Source organism: Lutra lutra, chromosome 11 (assembly GCF_902655055.1).
Source record: "Lutra lutra chromosome 11, mLutLut1.2, whole genome shotgun sequence".
NCBI lineage: Eukaryota > Metazoa > Chordata > Mammalia > Carnivora > Mustelidae > Lutra > Lutra lutra.
This window is the reverse complement of record NC_062288.1, coordinates 35071920-35094045: the sequence shown is the minus strand read 5'-3', so window position 1 is coordinate 35094045 and position 22126 is coordinate 35071920. Positions and strand designations below refer to the sequence as shown.

At 38.8% G+C, this 22126-nt stretch overlaps 1 protein-coding gene across 4 annotated transcripts in view; it reads right to left on the bottom strand.

Annotated features, from left to right (window-relative positions):
- Positions 1–22126, bottom strand: part of CDK14 (cyclin dependent kinase 14) — a 592901-nt gene that overhangs the window by 215408 nt on the left and 355367 nt on the right. For all 4 annotated transcript variants that reach the window (XM_047694487.1, XM_047694483.1, XM_047694484.1 and 1 more), the window contains one exon: positions 13361–13454. In XM_047694487.1, coding sequence (XP_047550443.1) covers positions 13361–13454 — 94 coding nt within the window. The remainder of the gene's footprint in view (positions 1–13360; positions 13455–22126) is intronic.

The window sequence follows — 22126 nt, the reverse complement described above, 5'->3', positions numbered from 1 at the left end:
TGCTTTCTATCAAGATATATAATAATGCAACATGAGATCAGTTTAGGATCGAATGTTTTGAGGAGGCTTTTTAAAAAAAGTTTCCTTGTAGGGGTTGGGCAGGAGATGATACAAGGTCCTAAAATGAACCATTTTAAATGAACTCATACCTCACAAAAAGATTAGCAGCCTGGACAGATTTATCTTTGTGGGTAAAGTCTTCTAAGGCCTCTACTCTTCTAAGAAAATGTAGGTTGCAAAATGAGGGAGAGAAACAGCATATTCATCAAGTGATCAGGCCAGACAGAAGTTACAGTGCTGGGATATGATGATTACAAGTCTTTGTTTGCTTGTGTGCACATTCTAATACTAGTCACCTAATATTACTAATACAAAGTGATGTGACAGAAACTCCCAAATATACTTGTTACAAGAGCAGGTCCCTTGAAGGTCAGATCAAAAGTACTCCTGTAAGAAACACACGACTTTGGCTAAATAGGAATTCCTATGTTCTGGATAGGGTACCTGCAACTAATGAGGTTTTTTAGGGTGTCAACCAGGCCAGAAAATCTAAAACATCCATTATGTTTCAAAGTAGGACATATATTTTTAGAGTGGATGCTCTTAACTAAGAAGACTCATCAACCAAGGCATTCTTGTTGGTTAGAACGCATACAGGCCCATCCTCAGAGACTGATTCAGAAGGCTCTGAGTGAGGCCCAAGAACGAGTATTCAGGAAATGATTCCCAAGTCACTCTAATGCACACTCCTTATTATGAACCAGAGCAAAACAACCAAACAACAAATACAAAACAAAAAAGTATTTTTGTGGAAGACTTAGTAGATTTAGAATTTCAGTTTATTTCCGGTACTTATGAAACATCGTCATCTTAGAGAAGTTCATATAATCTCTGAAGACAGTTCTCTCAGCTGTAAAACTAGATTAACAGTATCTCCCCTTTCTTGGTCATGGGATCAAAGGAGATACAGTAGTTATCTATTGCTATAGAACAAGTCACTCCAAAACTTAGGGGCTTTGAGCAACAAACATTTATCATCTCACAGTTTTTGTTAGTCAGGAATTCAGGTCCACCTTAGCTAGGTGCCTCTAGTCAGGCTCTCTCACAACGTAGTAAGTAAAGTGTTAGCCATGGCTGTGTGCTCACATGAAAGCTCAACTGGGGAAGGATCCACTTCCAAGCTCACTCACAGAACTGTTGCCAGGGCTTAGGTCTTCAAGTAGCTGCCGGCTAGAAACATCAGTTTCTTGACTAGCGGATCCCTCCACAGAACAGCTTATAACATAGCAGCTGGCTCCCTTCAGAGTCAGCCAGTGAGACAGGAAGATAGGGTGAGCAAGAGAAACTAGTAAACTTTTTAAACTTAGCCTCAGAAGTAATACCATATCAAATATCCCATCACTTTTGCCCTAGTCCATTAGAAGCAGGTCTTTGGGTCGAGCTGACACTCAAGGGGAGGGGATTGCACAAGGGCATAAGTACCAGGAGGTGGAGACCACTAGAAGCCATCTTAGATGTTGCCAATCACAAGGGGTAACAAAGGTGATGTTCTGAAGAATAAAAGACTTATATGTCAAAGCATGTTGCAAATGGAAAAAAAGAATTAGAGCAGAATTTGAGTGCTGAAAATCTATTTTATGGACAACATTCTGAAGATCTGCTAAGAAGTGTCACCACCACCTCCTCTTCCGTCTCAGATGTGTCACATTATGGCATCTTTTTCACCATCTTTTTCAGTCTGACACATCTGTGAACTTGTTAGTCAAGAATGGAAGAAAGGGAGGGTGAGCAAATGAGGGACCTCATGACCTACCAAGTAACACTCTGTGACAATTCACACTTTCATATTTATCATGAGAAGTAGTACTGTAATGGCCATCAGGAGCATGGGGAAAAAACTGACAAAAAAAATTTAGGAGCTTCATTAAGCTATTTCCCAGATTATTTTTTATTTATTTCCCAGATTTATTTCCCAGATTATTTTTCCTATAAAGCTGTTTATCAGCTCAACTTGGTGATCCCTAAAGAAAATATATGTGATCACTGTGGCAGTTTTAAACCATGGCCCCAGCATTTCTGACACTCTTCCCATCTACACTGGGGTCTACGTTCCCTTCCTTTGACTCTGGGTCAGGGGCTGTATCTGCTTTGTTGGATAGAGAGCTACTGAATGACTCCTGAGGTTAAGTTAAAGAGAAACCATGCAGTTCCCATATGGTTCTCTTATGACACCCACTCTTAGAACCCAATTCATACCATGAGGAAGCTCAAACTAGCCCACATGGAGAGAGTCCATGCAGGACCTCAAGACTCTCTGAAGAGAGAGATGACTGGCCAATCTCCAATAGCACCAGCTTCTCACTGTTCCTACTCCAGCCACCATCTGTCTGCAAGCATATGAGAGACCCCAAGTCTACCAAGTCCAGAACTATCCTTACTCATTACTCAATTCCTGACCCTGGAACTAAGACCAATAAACTTAAAAAAATGACTGTTGTTGATCTCACCCAGAGGTGTTTTTTTTTTTTTTTTTTTTTTTTTTGTGGGGGGCGGTGGGGGCAGAGGGAGAAGGAGAGAACCTTTAGCAGGCTCCACACCCAGCGTGGAGGCTGATGCAACGCTTGATCTCATGACCCTGAGATCATGACCTAAGCTGAAATCGAGTTGGACACCTTATCAACTGAGCCATCCAGGTGTCCCTAACCCAGAGTTCTGAGGTAGTTACATGACAAGAGATAACTGCAGTGCTCAGTGAGTAGGCACGTACTGATGATAAAGTCACGAATAGTCTAACAGTAATATGTTAATAGGTTAAAACATTTCCCAAACATTTAAGTCTGTTAGAGCATAGATGTGAACCATTAGCTCCAGAAAAGTCTTGGGTGAGGACTCCTACAACTGGGAAATATTTACAGGTGGATGGATATGCCTAAAAGCAATCCTGTGTTAATAGGAAAGTAAACTGTTACAAATCACAGGAGCTAGAAATGTAGCATTTTTATTTCTATAATAACATCTCAAATGGACAATAAATTCACAAATGCTGTCAGCAACTAGCTGCTTCTCTTGTCATATGAAGTTACAAACCCCCTGGCATTACACCAGCCCTCCAGATACCATCCATTCCCCTCCACATCTGCCCTCTCATTTGCATGTCACCATTAGCTACACCCACTCCATTTCTGAATCATATAGGTCATACCTTTCCATTCCTTTCCACACCTCTACAATATTTACTCACATTTTCCTCCCTTTCCTCACCTTTCTTCTGTCTTACCTTTCAAAAAAACTTTTCATCCCCATTGCCAGGGCATCCCGTCTGTCACCCATCTGCATTTGCCTATTCTAATACCTTGATCCATCAAATGTGCTTTCCTATATCTTTAGGGTCCTCTACCTTACAAACACCCTGGTCTTCATTATTTAAAATTATTTATGGCATATTATAAAATTCGTAAATCTTTATTTTTAAAATACCCTTAAGGTATTTATCACCTTAATCACCTAATCACCTTCCCTCAAGTCCATTCTCAAAGAAGCTGTCCATACTCAACGTTTCCAATTTTTCACTTACTCTTCAAGCCCACTATAATCTGACTTCAAATAGCCAATGCTGTTAGAACTATTCCCTTAGAAGTTACCAACCAGTGGCCTCTTCTCAGCACCATCTTTTACTGACATCACTGTAGTATTTCAGGCAGTCGATACATCTCTCCTTCTTGAAATTCCTCTAACTTTTGACTTTTCAAAAATAAGTGCTTTCCGGCTCTCTACAGCTTCTAGATATTCTAGCTCTTCTCACTCCTTTAAACCATCATCTACTCTCCAAAACAGAAACATTTCCCACTTTCTTCTATCTATACCAGTATTTCTGATGAACTAAATCAGGAAAGTCAAATCCCTAGCTCCAGCATAATTCCAAGCTGAAACATGCACACGGGCATACTTCCAACTCGCCTTGTTGATTTGCTCTGATGTCTGAATAGTAGCAGGTACAGGAAGTTAACCCTTCACACAAAGTGAGGACTTCTTGCAGAAGGAAATGCTTTATATGAAGGAGGTCAGAGTAACAAGAGTGGTAAAAATCAGGTGGATGTACTAGAAAGAATGATCCTTAATTCACTGAATTCAGGCTTGAGAACACTGATTTTGATACTATCATCATTAAGGATACACAAATTGCTCTTCCCTCCACCTAAACGATCCCCGATGTCTCGTGCCTTCACTACCTTCACAAGTATCACCTTCTGAGAGAGACCTCCCTGAACACCATATGTAAAGTAGCCTTTCTCATGCAACATTTATGAAACACATTCTACATTTATTTGGTTATTATCTACCTTCCCTCCTAGGAATACAGCTTCCAAGAGAACAGGGGCTTTGTTTTTTTGCACTCCTCTCTCCCCAGAAGAGGGAAGAACATTTAACCCATGGTAACCACATAATAATTATTTGTTGATGAAATTAATAACTTAATGAAAAAGTGAATGATTTCATGAAAATATTAACATTTTCCATTCATAGAAAGTTTGTAATACTATAATGTTAATGCAAGAATACTCAAGGTAAAAAAATATTTTTTCACCAAGTGAGCTAATTCAAATTTACACATAACAACCAGCTGATATTCAAATAGAAATTTCTTTGCAAATATTAGTGGGATTAGTTATTCTATAATGGGCTATCCTACTGTCCTTGTTTTTTCTTGTGACAAATGACCCTACCGCAGTTTGCTACCAAAATTTCATTAGTTTATTAATTAGCACAGAACTTTTATGAAGTCTTTTATGAAGTCACAGACTTTTAAGAAGTTCGAGCTAATGTCCCCTATAGGAATCACTCATATAGTTATTTCTTTATTTCTTTATTACCTCCATTGTCACTGGATCTCTTTATCATTTTTTCTTCCACATGGTCTTTTTTTTTTTTTCCCCCTAGAACCTTGACCTGGGAGGCTCTTAATATTTCATTCATCCAGGGGTTTTTAACTTGTCCTTCAGCAATGAGATACATTTCGTCCACAAAATCTTAATAAAGGCAGAGCCAGGAGTAGAGGGGCTGAAAGTATGCCTCCCTTGAGCCTATGTCCCTCTTCCCCCAAGACACTGAGGAGAATCCTAAGTCCCAAGTCTCCTTTGAAAACCATGGACAGTCTAAACTTTCTGATTAAACCCAGATGTATTTCCTATGTTGACTCTACCATTTCTTGGACAGGAAATCCTTCTCCTCCTCTGGCCTAAAAATATTTAATGAACAAACAGAGTGTGCCTCATGCTGTACAGGCAGAGTGAGAAACACACTGAGGGAACACAATAAGGAAGGACACCTAACCCCACCCACTAGCTAAACACAACTGAACTGATCTGTAATTTCCCTGGAGGGAGTGATATCTTCTCCTTCCTTACTTATCCTTCACTTCTCCCTGGTCACTCTTACACTGAATTTCAAGTCATGCACGGATTCTCTCCTGGCTAGCTCCCTACCTCTGCCCCACCCCCCACAGACCATGAACGTCTGTAAGGTTTAGACAGCACTGCACTACATTTCCCCCTCCACATTTTCACTATTCAAGAACTACCATGGTTTGGGACCCAACTTTGTCTGCTTTGGGTGAATGATCCCTTGAGCTTCATCTTGCCCCTGATTCTGTTTGTATGATTTGTGGGCCTCCCCAGCGGGGATCCCCCTGCTGCCATATAAAGTCCAGTAACTTGAGCTGTCTTTTCTTTCCTCTCCAGGGGCACTTCTTTTCAATGTTCCCATTATTTTCGATGATCTCACAAATCACTTTGTTTCCCAAAGCTGAAACTCTGAAGTTATTTTTGATTCCTTTCTCTTCCATATCATTAGTATCTAAGACGTATCACAACAGTTTTGCAATGTCTTTCTGATGTGACTTTCTGGAAGCTATTCAAATGCAGCCCAGATGACAGTACTTTTGAGAGGAGCAGGGACTGTGTCCTACCACCACCTGTGGGCACAGTGTCAGGCACAGTTTAGGTGCCTAATAATCCTTGCTGAAGGAAAAACTGAATGGGATAAAAAATATGTGATGCTTAGTGTAGCATAAAATCCGCAAGCAAATTACCTACTGATAGGACAATGTGATAGCACATTTGGGCATATTTAGAAGACATTACAGTATAATTAAAATAATATTTTCAAGTATATATTAATGGCTTGGAAATTGCTCCCAATTTAATGTAAAAATAAAGAGAAGCTGGATACAAAACCCCATAAATTTATTATTAACCCAACTGTGAAAACCTAGAAAATAGGAAAAAGCTTAATACTGGTTGTCTCTAAATGATGATTTTTAAATTTATTTTCATACTGCTTTTAAATTTTTCTGCCTTATTTTTTATACACTTAACATTCTGAAAAAGAATAGCCATCATATAAAGAGCTGTAGCTATTGATAAGGCTTGAAAGAAACGTGTACAAATTAGAAGAGGTATCTGTTCTAGGGTGGGAGGTAGTATAATTTTTCTCCCTGACGTTTTCTAAAGTTGACTTTAAAAATTATTTAATGGAGCACCTGGGTGCCTCAATCGCTTAAGTGTCCTGACTCGATTTTGGCTCAGGTCATGATCTCAGGGTTGTGAGATGGAACGCCCAGTCAGGCTCCCAGTTGAGTGTGGAGCCTGCTTAGGATTCTCCCCCTCTCTTTGCCCTTTACCCCCACTCTGAACTTTTTTAAACTGTTTAAAAAGTTACCATTTAATATTTTCAACATCCTGCAACCCAATGTATTGCTTAGTTCTCTATAGTGCTCATGCAGCTGAGTTTATCATCATATATTAATCATGTATTAATTTTGCTAAAATGCCGTTTTAACATTATTACTCTCGTTAAAAGACTATATTATCGGGCGCCTGGGTGGCTCAGTGGGTTAAGCCGCTGCCTTCAGCTCAGGTCATGATCTCAGGGTCCTGGGATCGAGGCCCACATCGGGCTCTCTGCTTAGCGGGGAGCCTGCTTCCCTCTCTCTCTCTCTCTCTGCCTGCCTCTCCGTCTACTTGTGATCTCTCTCTGTCAAATAAATAAATAAAATCTTTAAAAAAAAAAAAAAGACTATATTATCTCCTTATTACTTTATGGATAAAATAAGATAAAAAAGTCCTCAGTCTATTGGAGTTCAGGCTCAAACACCCAATCTCACCTTCCACCCATATAGGGCAGACTCCTACTGTCCCCGCTTCACTTCTGTAACGTTGCCTGATGTCTCCATCTCTCTTATTCCACTTCAAGTCTTATACTCTCTTCAGTGCTTGACAAAAATTTTCTTAGAAATTTTCTCTTTAAACACCCACAGCCTTTACGCATAATCCTGTAATATCATGTATTTTTAGAATTAAAAAAAGGTTAGAGCTGCAAGACATTATTGAAATCATTTAGTTCTTGGGGCTAATAATACATTATATGTTAATTTAAAAAAAAAGAAATCATTTGGTTCAACTCCTCCCTTTGCAGATGCTGAAACTGCACTCCAATTAGAAAAGGTGACTTATCCAGGGGAAAACAACAATTTAGGATTACAACCCAATATTTAACTCTTTGAGTTCAGCATTTTAACTACTACAGGATCTGCCACTGTTACTGGGTCTCCCTTCTGCTGACCAACTGCTCAGCAATGATTCATGACTTTATTCTTAAACGTATGTCTTGCCTGCTCACCTCGTCATCAGTTTCCCCAGGGCAGACACCATGACACACAATTCCTTTACATCCACTGTATCTAGTGCTGCAAAGTGAGTGCTGAAGAAGTCTGCCAGAAATGACCTCAAGCAAATCCAATAGTGGTACTGGGGACACAATCTGTGATCTCAATATTCTATCTTAACATTCTGCCTACTACATCTAAATGGATGGTAACAGCCATTAAAGATAATGACCACCAGGTTTTCTCTTACTTTCCATATGGCCATCTCAGCCAGTCATGAAACTTCAATGTTATCGTTTGAGCTAAGAGCCTGGACACAGAGCAGGTTGGGGAAACAAGGACTGAATTGAATCTGAAGACCACATTTCTACAGTTAGTTCTCTGGAAAACACAGAGGCTTAAGCAAGGATGTGACTCAAAAGCCAGGCTGAGTAATAGTTTTCAAAGTTGCAAGTGGCTCTTTTCACACACACACACGCACACAGATTCTGAAGGACATAGATTTAAGGAAGAGGAACATCTGAACAACTGTACTAATCAAGTAATGTACAACAGGATAACAAACAATTGCTCAATGAAATTTCATTGCAGGCCCAAAGATCTAGAAAACAGCGAGAGGTGAGATCCTCAGGGTTATCAATAGTCAAAGGCAGGGAGAACAAGGACGGCCCCACAACTAACTCATGCCAGCTCCTCTGTCATGGCCGCTGTACACTGGGCCACCAGCCAGCCACACAAAGCCAGAAGCATCTGCCAAAGGTCTCAGGCAGCTGTGCAAGCATTCTCTGCCATTTGTGCAGCTGTTGTGAAGTGAGAGAGACGCATATTCCCAGGGTTCCACCAAGTGGATTTCTTTTTCAATTCGGAAAAATGTGATTAGAATACAAATTTTCGTTATTTCTTCTGATTTTTGTCACTTTGAATATATATTTACCAGGATGAATACATCTCCTGCTTATTTTTGCAAATAACGAAGGTGAGTAGCATACCTCATGCCACACTAAGAAAGAGGTAATGCTGGAGAAATGAATATAAATCACTCTTCTCACCTAACAGCAGTTACTGCTCAGACAGCTAGGTGCCCATTCACCTGGCAATTCAAAATGTCTTGGATGTAATTTGTCAAACTTCCATCACTTTCCTTCCTTTCTTGCATAGGAATATCACAATTTCCAGGAAAATGATTTAGTGGCGAAATCCAGATTGTAGCAAAACCAGCTCACCTAATCGACATCAACACAGTTATTATGCTGCAGAAATAAGTTTGATGAACTTAAAAATATGCACCACTCCCTTCCCTCAAACAAGGGAGAGAAGGAAAAAAAGAAAGAGAAAATCTTCAAAAGAAAAATATAAGGGCTTTCCTTATTGGTCTTTGTTGCCTTTTGTATTTGTTGGAAAGACTCAGTGTGTGGGAGTTAATTGTATTAGTTGTCTTGGGTAACAAGCTATTAATTTTGATCTTCTAAGTTATTAACCGCCTTGCTATACACAGTTCACAGGAGAATGAATGGACTTAATCCCTGTATTAAAGTACAAAACAAACCAAATAATCCCATGTTTTATGACTTCTCAATGTTGATTATCTCCTTGGCAATGCCTTACCAGAGGCCGGATACACAAATGCCACTTTAGAAGAGAGTCTCTGGCAATTTATAGGAGAAGCCTGTGAAAGGGGATTTAATCACGCTTTAATAGTAATTCTGACTCAGACCAGACATAAAAGGTCACCGAGGAAAAGCATTTTTTCCCAGTGATTCAACTATTCTGGATTAGTAAAATTTCTTCTTCCAGTGACCGCACCATTCCTGAGATAGTCTCCATATTTGATGGGATATAAATTTACTTTTTGCAAATTTAAACAATTTCGTAGAGAAAATAAGATTTAAGATGATAACATTAACTGTCTTAAGAAGTCTGTAGATTCCTCTCTTTGTGGTCATGTCTCATTCTTCAGAGTACAACATAATACTATTTAATTCTAAAGCAGCAATTTTATACAGACAATGACCTTTATCTCCTAATTGCCAAAGAACATTTTACTTGTTAGAATCATTACACATGTTAAAAAAAAAAAAAAACTACAGTAAATGAAGAAACTATTACCATCAATCATGATATTTATCTGCATTTAAGGAGCTCTGTGCTCTAACAGGAGTAAATTGTGGTTTCACATACCAATATCCCATGGGAAATCTGCAATCTTATTTCTTTGATTTATTAAAAGCCTAGTCATAGCTCAAAGGTCTCTGAATACCCATAAAGTTAGGAAATTATTGCCATTAAAAATAATAATAATAGGAAAATTTGCAAACAGGAAGCAATCCAACAAGACAGTACCTATTGGATATCACTGCATTATAAAAATAATATATAAAATGAAATCTTTGACTAACTCTAGTAATAAACCATGCTTTTATGAAACTCATTTTTTGCTTCTATTGTTGTAGCATATATCTCACTTATATAACCATTTCCTTTTCTTTTAAATTCATCTGGAAATAATGTATATATGAAAATATTTCTTTCTATATGATTCCCCTTTGAAGTTTCCTGATTTCAAATATAGTAAGTTAGTGATTTTAGTATAGAAATCAGTAATTTAACAAGGTTATATAAGCATTATTCAATAATTATTGCAGAGTGAACAGTTAGGCTCAAACTAAAGTTTAGGAAATTATTCTCAGAATATAATTAAATGGTATTATTATTATTATTATAGTTCAGCTTCAAATAAATTAAAAGGCTAAATATTTGAAGATATGTTTTAGCATAAAAATTTTTATGATGCAAACCACAGCCCATTAAAATTCCCTCTTTTGCTATTTTTTTTAGTGACATAAAAATAAACAAGTTTATTATATTTTTAAGAAAATAGTTCTGGAAAGTTATGTAAAATAACTGAATGAAAATAAAAGCTTAGTAGAAAATAGTGATAAAAACCAAATACTTATGCAAAGGACCATAAAATATTAATAAAGAAATATAATTTATTCTTAGATGGGAAAGCTCTACTTTATATATTTTCTTCCTAATATAATCTACAGGCTCAGTATAATCTCAATCAAATCAGTAAGAGGTTTTCTTAGGAACAGGGAGAAGGAAATGTTTCATGACTACAGATGAAGGGATCTAAGTGTAAGAACAGTCAATAAATTTATGAAAATTAAATGTTATTGAATTAAGGACTTTGAATTCTAATAATTATTTTTAACCAAGAGGATTAGTATGCAAAGGATGTATCTGGCAGTACTTAATAATAGTTAAAGACTGTAAACAAGCTATTACCATGGGCTGATTAAGCAAAAAACGTCTCATCCATGCAATGAAACACTCCTTTGTTATTAAGAACAATAAGTTTCTGGATTCATTTTTCAATGAAAAGTGTTAATTACAAATTGTTAGATGAAAAAAGAAAGTTATAAAAGGTATATAAAATATGATTTAATTTTAATGTGTATAGAAATGGAGAATATACGTAAAAACATTAAATGTGGCTTTCTCTGCTTCTTAGGACAAAAGGGTGATTTTTCAGCTTTTAGACACTGGAAATTTTCTGTATACAGATGCCCTGTTCTTATAATTGTAAGACATTTTAACATTCAATGTGGGACTTTATGTATTTAAAAAAATAAGTAAAATTAAAAAGAAAGTTTATACAGACAGCTTCTGGGAGAAGAAATCAATAGAGCAACACTTGGAAGAAGGTTTCTAGAATATTAGGGACTCTGCTATTTCTCCATCTGCCATGATTTACAGGGGCACCTAGGGTATATAGGATACAGCCTGGAGGAATCATGTGTGCTTCGATTCCCTAGTTTCCATTGCCCACTTTTGTAGTCATTTTACTGCTGATGAACACAATAGTGAACACAATAGTGATGGGGGGGGGGGTCTCAATTCATTTCACTACACCCTCCTGGGTCCTTATATTTAATATGAAAGCTATACACTAATGCTGCATTTGCATAACTAAAATACATGCTAATACGTAAGTTCATCTCTTGCTACGGTCCATACTAAAATTTGCCCCAGTGAGTTTATATGGGAGTCTTACTCAAGAAGGTAAAAGTATGATAATGTGATTGACTGCTATAATGCATACAGCTTGAATCCTGTCACCAAAGACCTTAATTTGTCTGGCTCTGATTCCATGTTTTAAGAAATAGGTTTATATGAATATTAGCTAATGTGGAAGTTCTACTGAACAAAAACATTCAGTATAAAATGCTTTGATAAAAATAATAACTTGTGGGATGTTAACTATGTGCCAGGCATTGTTCTAAAAGCGCTTTATGTGTATTAAGTCAATTATTCATCCAAACAACCTATGAGATGGGTGCTGTTATTAGCCTTCATTTCTCCCCAAGGAAACTACGGCTCAATTAACTAAATTCCTTGCTCAAGATGACAGTGCAGGTGATAAATCCAGAACGTCTGGCACAAGAACACATTTTATTTTCTCTTTGTGCAGATTTTTAAAAGTTGAAATGCTTCTAATTTTAGAATAATTTTAGACTGATAGAAAAGCTGCGAAAAACTGTACATTGAATTCCTATATACCCCTCACCAGTTTCCTCTTTAAATCTTAAATTAAATGGTGTATTTGTATACTGATATTTATTAACCTGCCCACTTTTACCAGATGTCACTGGTTTTCCCTAATGTCCTTTTTTCTCTTCCAGGATTCCATTCAGGATACCATACTATGTTGAATTATCATGCTCCCTAGCCTCCTCTGGGCTATGACAATTTCTCAGGCTTTCCTTGTTTTTGATGACTCTGACAGTTTTGAGAAGTACTAATCAGGCATTGTGTAGAATGTCCCTCAAGTTTGTGTGATGTGTTTTTATGATCAGACTAGGGTTAGAGTTTTTGAAAGGAAGACCACAGAGGCAGTGACACATTTTATCAAATGTATAATTGTAAAATTGCACATTTTACAATAATGTAAAATAACGTAAAATGTACACATTTTATCAAAGTACAGGCTACCAACATGATTTATCTTTGATGATGCAAGCCTTTAAAACCTGGCTGAGGTGGTTTACCTGTTCTCCATTTTAAAGCTACCCTCCTTTTTCCAAACTCTACTTGATGGAAAAAGTTACCAATTAAAGCCCACATTTAAGTGGGTGGGGATGGCAGAAAGTTAAGCTCCACCCACTTAAAGGGGTCCGGGCACCTACATAAATTGTTTGAAATTCTTCTGCCAGAGCCCTGGCTTTTTTTTTTTTTTTTTTTTAAGATTTTATTTATTTATTTGAGGGAGAATGAGTGAGAGAGAGCATGAGAGAGGAGAAGGTCAGAGGGAGAAGCAGACTCCCCAAGTCGCTGGGAGCCCGATGCGGAACTCGATCCTGGAAGTCCGGGATGGTGACCTGAGTGGAAGGCAGTTGCTCAACCAACTGAGCCACCCAGGCGCCCCAGAGCCCTCATTTTTAACCCACTATTCTACATTGCTACCAACAATCTATCGTCTCCTACCATTTTGGCACATTATTCATGTGCAGTAGTTTAAAAACACAATTCTTAACCGATTTCCTGCTTTTTCAAAGGTGCAAAAAAATTTGTTAGAATTAAATGTGACAACCAATAAATTTGTTTAAAATCATTTTTCAACAGCACTGTACAATTTGTCACGAAAGGATGAATGAGAAACCAATTTTTCTCAGAAGCACTCTGTAAAGAACTTACCAGAAATATTCGTTCCAGTTGATCCTGAATGTCTTTCATTCCTGGAAAAGCAGCAACTCCTTGGATCATTTCGACAAAGATGCAGCCGACTCCCCTAAAGAGAGAAGAAAGAATTGTACAAAAACTCCACTATATCCTGGAAAATTAAATCTGGAATTAGGACGTCTACTCCTATAGAGAAACAATGAATAAATGACATTCTTAATGAGTACCAAAGGCCGTGCCACATATATCTAGACCCTGCTTCTTTCCTTTCCCTCTCTGTCTAGTGCCCTGAAAGGTCTCTAACAGATGCAGCTACACTGGGCTCAGAAAACGGTGGCAGCCAATAAAATATAATGCTCACAGCTCCATCCTATTTACAGGAAATAGTCAAGAAACTCTTCGGCCTGATCTAGAAAGCCTCCAGTCTTTTTCAAATGTCCCTTTCCAACCCCAGTTCACGAATTCTTAATATATTGTCCTCTCAAGCTGCCCAGGGGTTCTCCAACCTCTCTGCATCAAAAGCATCTGAGGGGAACTTCTAAAAACTGCAAATAATCTGAACACAAACCCCAGAGATCCTATTTCAATCAGTCTAAGTTGGATCCCAGGTGTTGACTCAGGCTGCTCAGGGGATTCAGGGAAGCTACGCTGAGGACCTGAGAATCACTGGGCTAGACTGACCTGCCCACAGCCCCAGCATAGCCCTATATAGCTTGACTCAAATTGCTTCACGACCTACAACTCCATCCTTCTTCATTTACTTGCTCTTAATATAGAAATCTGACCCAACTTCTATAATCTAATTTAAATGTCATTTCTTCCACAAAGCCTTCCGTGAACATTCCAGCAGACAGAAGAGCTCCCTTATTTAGTTTATTTTGTTAAGTTCTCATTCAATGTATAAGCCATCTACTATGGTCAACTTCCCCTCCTAGCTCATCAGGCTGTGCTCAAAGTCCTTGTCTAGTGAGACAGTCCAGCTGATCAGGAGGAGTCATGGCCTCCTAGACCACAGTGGCCTGCACCCAACCCAGCAGGAACAGCCAATTCATAGTATAGGCAGAGAGTCAGTCAGATATGTCTGCCGGGACTTCAGTGAACAATCGCTTGGGAGAGAGATGGAAAGAAACTAGCATATGTCAATGGGATAAGTCATATTAAGGACTAACAAGAATGGTTTTTTTTGCAGATGAAGTCCCCTGAATTGACCTGGTTTCTGCCTTCCTAAGGCCTGGATGTTCAGATAATCCATTGCTTTTGCTAGCACTCTCTACCTTCTAGCAATTCTCCAGGATATACACACACACACGCACGCACACACACACACGCACACACACACACACACAAATGTGTGTGTGTGTGCGTGTGTGTGTGTGCGTGCGTGTGTGTGTGTGTGTGTATAAAATGGTTTTACCTTGAATGGGTTTGTTTCCTGAAAGCATTCTGATGGAATCATGAACATACTGGCATACTTCTTCAATTGCTGCACTCATATTCAACTTAGGGAGAGCAAAACCCTTGTGTCTAACTTACTTCCGATCCTTTAGAGGTTAAGGACAAGGGCCTCCATCTCTGTAACTGCCCCACTTGTTATCACAGTTGTACATAAACAATGTATTGAATTAAAGAAGTAATGCATTTGCAGAAATCTCTTCTCTGTTACAGCACATAATTACTATCCAAACTAAATACCAAAAGTAAACAGAATCAAAATGACTAAAAACAAATAGATGTTTATATAAAATATCATAAAAAGAGTTCCATTTAAATAACAAATTATTTTAAAATCTGTGTTCTAGGAAGATTGGGTTTAACACAAGTGGTCTTCATTTAAGATTTGAGACACAACATACACTTTGACAATCATTTAATCAGCGCACTAAAAATGCAATGATATTCTTATAAATAGTGGGGCTTCAGATGCCTGGTTAGGACTAAAGCTTCAATGTGGTGTCTTTCCAAATTTTTATGTCAATAATTCTTTTTTAAGACTATTGACCTACATTTCTACTATCTCTTAAAAAAATTTTTTTTTTATTTATTTGAGAGAGAGAGAGAGAGCACGAGCAGGAGGGGTAGAGGGAGAGTGAGAGAGAATCAGTAAGCAGACTCTGTGCTGAGCGTGGAGCCCAACATGGAGCTCCATTTCATGACCTGAGATCACAACCCGAGATTGGGACGTGAGTTGAAACCAAGAGTCAGATGCTCAACTGACTGTGCCACCCAGGTGCACCCTATTTTCTTCTTATTTACATTTACATAAAATAGCTCAGATCTTCAACAGCTACTGACACCTTCCTTCCAACATTCAGAATATACTCTCCACTCAGTGTCATTTGGCTTTTGTCTTTCCCAGCAGAGGCTGCAACTAGGGGTGTGGAGACCCTCAGCACAAGCCCCAACTGCCCCCATTGGGTATGCGGCCAAGCTGGCAGCCAAGCTGGTGGGTGACGTAACCATTACACACTCACAGATACATTGTTACCACTTCTCTTGCTTGGTCCAGATCATCTCCGTAACACGGTACTGAGAACGACTAAAAGATAAATCTATGCTGCAATTTCACTCAGTTGGAATATGATGATACAGACTTTCCATAGGCTTTCATCTGCTCGGCCGGCTAAGGGACATGGACTCTCATTTCTAATAGATGTTTCTGATGCCATCATTTTCCAAAGATGTGTGAGGGCATACTAATAAAGTGGACAGAATTATACTTCAAGGGTATATAAAAGGTGATAGAATGCACAAGAAAGTTAAAAAGCAGAAGTATCAGATCTATCAATATATTATAGCCTGGCAGAATATTTTATTACTGGAGTTGCCTTATTCCCACACAGCAATAAAAGCCCTTCAATTTAATACCAAGGGACTACTGCCTACTTTACTTTTATTCCCCCCGTTACCCTCTATTCCCTTGCACTCCCTCACTCTTGATAGATGAAGTTGACTGCCCTGTGGCTCACCAAGAGAGAATTCAATCACTTAAGTTCTATACTTATGATATATAACCTTATTTCAGGAAAAGTCTCCTTTAATTTGTTGCTTCTTTTGACAATTTGAATAATTATGTAATTATCACCCACAGAGTCTAAATTTTTCAAGAATAAGAACTGGTCACAAAGCTTACAATTAGAGCTGTCGCAGTAATCAGTGTGTTCAAGCTCACACAGGATTGGTTACCTGGTAAGATAATGTATGAAACACCTGCCCATGCTCACGTATCCTTCAGTTCTTCTAAACTCAAAACTTCCAAACTTAATTTATGCTGCAGATGTGTGATTTCTTCACCACAGTTCAAAATAAGATTTTAAGCAGAATTGATAATTCTTTTTTTTAGAGGTTTATTTATTTATTTTACAGAGAGCGAGAAAGAGCAGGGTGCAGGGGTGGAGGGGGGCAGAAGGAGAGGGAGAGAATCCCAAGTGCTTACCTGACTGACCCACCCAGGTGCCCCAGAATTGATAATTCTTTGTAATTATGATTATGGAAGGACAACGTTTTAAGGTTGAAGGTCAAACAACTGGGGTGTTCTTATTTTGAAAAAGTGTAGAGATTTGGGGCACCTGGGTGGCTCAGTCAGTTAAGCGGCTAACTCTTGACTTCGGCTCAGGTCATGATCTTAGGGTCCTCGCATTGGGCCCCAGTGTCCAGCTCTGTGCTCAGCAGGGAGTCTGCTGGAGATTCTCTGTCTCCCCTCTCCCCCTGCCCCTCCTCCCTACTTGCACGCACACTCCCTCTCTAAAATAAATAAATCTTTGGAAAAGTATAGAAAATAATGAATAAAAAATTGAGTACAAAAGTGAACTCCGAATGAGAAAATAAATCACAAGAAATTGCAAATTTTTAAACCTATCAAATAGGGCAAATAATATTAAATTCAGAAAAATAATGTAACATATTTATTAACTGACACACCTCTCTAATACTTTTCTTTCTACAATTTGGCTGCATAATCTTTGATTACCTCTTCTGTAAGAATTCAAGAATATTTTCTACAAAGAGAATACAGAGATAACTTAGTCTTCCCTCTAGCATAATGATGACTTTCTTTTTTGATAGTCTAATAGAAAAGTTTTCTTTTCTTTCAGCTTCTCTTCTCCTGATTGGTACAGTCATGTAAACTTTTAGGACTGTCATCAGTTAGGGGAAACCTATCAAGAAGGAGTTCAAGTATGTCTGTGTACTATAAACACAATAATTCTAAAACATTCTACCAATTCCCATGATAAATACCAAAGGAACACAGAAGGACATGCTCAGCCCAGTGTGGAGAGTTTGGAAGCACTTGGACTCCTGAAGTCTAATGAGACTGGAAAGTGGAACATGGTGCCTTAAGGGGTGATGTCACGGGAGCGGGAATGGGACATTTCAGACAGAGAAAACAGGACCCTATACATGAGGAGTCTTGGGAGAGCCAAATTCTTTTATAATAAAGTGGAAGAGAGAGTTAAAAAGAGAGGAGAAGTCCATACACCAGACTAAGAACTTGGCCTTTTATCCCCAGGCTAGGTCTCAGTTTTTTCCCTGCATCCCAGGACTCACGATGGATGAAGGTCACTAAGTGGACATACAGGTGAAAAACCCCAATTACAGGCAGACCAGGAGATAAAATAGTCTCGAGGACAGAACCAATTACAACCACCAGTCTTAAAGCTACCTCTTTCCTTCCCATTCATGGCAGCAAATGGATGAGACTAGCAGTAGTATCAACCCTCTCTCTACTGGGGACACGGGGGCAACACACAATAATACACAGGGGTCCATAAACCGCAGACCAAATCCTGCCCAGTGTCTGTTTTTGTAACCTATAAGCTAAGACTGGGTTTGACTTTTTTAAATGGTTGAAAAAAACCAGAAGATGAATATCTGATGACTTATGAACATCATATGAAATTCAAATTTCAGTGTTCATAAATAAGATTTTATTAGAGCCCAGCTGCGCATTCATTTCCATGTTGTCTATGCTGCTTTCTTGTCCTCACAGCAGAGTTGAAGAGCTGCTAAAGAGACCATATGCCCCGAAAAGCCTGAAATACATACGATCTGGTCCTTTACAGACAAAGTTTGCCAAACCCTGCTCTATGTTACACTTCACTCGCATAAAAGCATACTTGGATATAGAAGAAATCACCTTCATCAGTTATGGAGAAAAAAATAAGAGAAAATACATATTAAATACATATAATTATTTGTGAATAAATCACTAATTGAAATGGGATCTCAAAAATGATCTGGCTTTTCACTCTTTTCCTCAGCACTTTTCCTATGGTAGATATGCTTTAAGACTTTCCATGCCCCTTCCCCCCAAATTAGTAGATTCTTAAAACTTGAAGATGGATATTTTGATCTTTCAGTGTGTTTTTTAATCTTAAAGTATTTTTTTAAAGATTTTATTTATTTATTTGACAGACAGAGATCACAAGTAGCCAGAAAGGCAGGCAGAGAGAGAGAAGAGGAAGCAGGCTGCCTGCTGAGCAGAGAGCCTGATGCAGGGCTCGATCCCAGGTCCTGGGATCTTGACCTGAGCCAAAGGCAGATGCTTTAACCCACTGAGCCACCCAAGCACCCCAATCTTAAAGTATTTTTAACTAAGAAATAAACTGGGAGCACATGTGTAGGGTGACTTTTAATAACAGTGTTTATACGACCACTTCTATAAGGATTTCTTCTCGAGAGAGAGGGTTTGGTGAATTGATCTGAATGATGGATTGGAGGGAAGGAGAATTTACTTTTATGAATTTCTTTCAGAAGTTCTTTTTTTTTGTGTGTGTTTAGGCCAAATTTTATTGTGTGGAAGTACTACCTTTTATTTTTATAAATATTAGAAAAACTTACCTGATAAATGAAAATAAATATAATATAAATATAAAGTTGTGCTTGGAAATGATTACAAGTTATTTTCTTTCCAACTGCCCTCCCTCTATCCACATCTAACATCAGTGTGTCTGTGTTGGTAAGAGGAAATTAATTAGATTTTTATTAAAATTATAGCTTGAGCTTCTTTCTACCTTAAAACTAAGAATGGAGACCTGTGCGCAGGAAGCCCCACATGCTCCCAATTTCGTATCACACCTCTATCCAGGAGCTTTCTTCAGTCCAGTCATGCTACTCCGCTATCTGTTCCTGAAATACCCCGTCCTCCTCCCCATTTCACCATCTGCATATGAACTGCTGTTCCTCCTCCCAGAACACATTTTCCCTCACTCTGTGCGTGGGTAAGTGCTTCTTGTTAGTCTGGAGTCAGCTCAAACAGCTCCTTTCAGAGGTGTCCTTCCCAGCCACCATATGTAAGGTGGGTTTCCCCTTACTGCCCAGGCTCCATGTTTCCCCTCTATCCCCTAGTTTGCTTCCTTCCTCACATTCAGAGGATATTCACTTGTCTTTGCTTCTGGGAGTGTGTTTCCTCTGATTCTGGAAGACCAAGATCAGGGACAAAGTTGTGTTCACATCATCTTGTTCCAGGGCAGAACAGAGGGTCAGCACATAGTAATGGCTCAAAAATATTGGTGACTGAACAAATCAAAAGCAATGCAAGCCTCCCTCCCTCTCCCCCTACTACCAAGTAAGAGCTGAGCCAAGCACCTGGTTTCAGAGCAGAGTATGGAGGGCAGGGATGGGAGATGGATGATAACTTTACAATGGAGAGAGCTGGGAAACAAGACCCTAGCCATATGATCAAGTTAACCTCACCAGTGGTAAGTCATGTTGCTAGCAGGTACCCTTGATGTGATGTGATTAAGAAAATCCACTTCACCCTCTGTGGTCTTTCTCCCCAAAACACTAAATTAACCCAAACTGAGGGACTGCCGCCTACAAAATGCCTCACTGGTACTTCTCAAAACTGCCAAGGTCATGAAAAACAAAGACAGTCTGAGAAACTATCATAACCCAGAGGAATCTAAGAACACATGACAACTACATGTAACATGCTATCCTGGATGGGACCCTAAAATACAAAAAAGAAATTAAGAAAAGCTAATGAAATCAAAATGAAGTTGTTTAGTTCACAGCAGTGCAACACTGTGGGGGCCTCAGTTGAGACAAACGAACCATCTGTCCATAGCACACAGAGCAGTGTAAGAGGTTAACAACAGGGGCAGCCAAGTGAGGAGGAAACAGGAATTCTCTATTGTCTTTAGTTTTTCTATAAGTCTAAAACTATTCTGAAATTTAAAGTTTAGTATTAAAAAAATGAGAAGGACTGCGTCTCCTTGGAACTGTATATAGAATTGGTCATTTTAAGCAGAGGAGCTGTACCATTCTCAGTTTTCACTCTATGAGAGAAAAAGAACCTCTGTGCATTTTGATGAACTTTCCTTGGAAGCAGCACAAGCCACCTAGAACTGTGGGCTAGATCACAAGATGTCAGTTAAGGTTTGACCTGAAATAACTTGGGCAGCAAGCTAATCAGAGATGAATTTTGATATAAAGTATTTGAAAACTGATACGCACACTCTCTGGCAAAGGAATTCAAGATGAAAAGTTTATCTGAACTATTAAGTTTGGAGCATTAGCAGGGAGTGTGCATGTAGAGAAAAAATGGCATTCCCAGGGAAGGGGCAAAGGCTTTTCTCCATCAGAGCAGGGAATGGCAAGCTCACCACCACTTCTCTGGGGAGGCTTCCTGATCTCTCAGACTGGGTTAGGTCCCCTAACTCCAGCTTCCCCTGATACTTTCCACAACTGTAATGTATTTACTTATAAGTGGACCAGCCACCACCATGGTTCTCAGAACCAGAATATGGTCTCTTACTTTGAAAGACACAGCTCAAATGAGTCAAAGTGGTTTTGGCCATATAGCAGCTCCCACCCCCACCAGACCTGAATGAGATCGGGTTAGTCAATATTGTCACCAGTTAAGATGCATTGTACCTGACTATTAAAATCTCATTGGGTAACTTTATATCCTTCAACAAAAACAGGGATTCAATAGACCCCTCAGCTCTTACCTGCATCTGACACATGGCCTTTCAAGTGGCAAATACTCAATTTTCTCATAAAGACATTAGTGTTACAAGATGTTAATTAGCCCGATAGATGATTATCTTACATGAAGAAATATAAAACAGGACTTGAGCTTATTTTTTTTCTTCTCGGCATTAATCTTATTCTGGTCAGCAAAAAAATAAAAAATTGTCCTTCTTCTTTCCTAATTCTCAGGGGAACAGTTTGGGTGCAGTCCCAGGACACAATGCAGAAGGACTTAATATGTTTTAAAATAGGGTACAATCAAAATCTCAAAAAAACAAAAAAAAAAACAAACTAAACAAAAAACGAAAAAAACCCTCTCCTAGATTTGGGCTTCTAACCCCATCCATGTATTATTAGCAAAGGTTTGAGATTCCTTAGGATGGAAAGCTTTAAGCAGACGAGTGATAGTTCCATTCTCCAGTCGCAGAGCTTAACAACAGAGTCTGGGTGGGAACATGGCACAGCGTCGCCAGTGACCTGCCTAGCTCACGCTACCACAAGGAGGGGTGACCTGTCCCTTCCATGCAAACTTCCTTAAATGCACTTAGGAGGCCTCTACTCAAGTTCAGAGAATCATTTAGAACCATTCGGAGCTAGCACCATTGTCAAAACATTTGGAAAGAGGGCTCAAGACAGAGAGTCAAGCAGCTTCCAGCAGGAAGAAAGCATATGAGAACCATAACTCAGAGCAAGTTAGTTCTTTTGCTTTTCTCTTCCAATATTCACCTGGCATCAGAAATCTCCTCAAAGCCTATGTGTCAGTCAGTAAAAAAGCACCTGAAGTTTTGCTTCTCACCCTTTATTGTG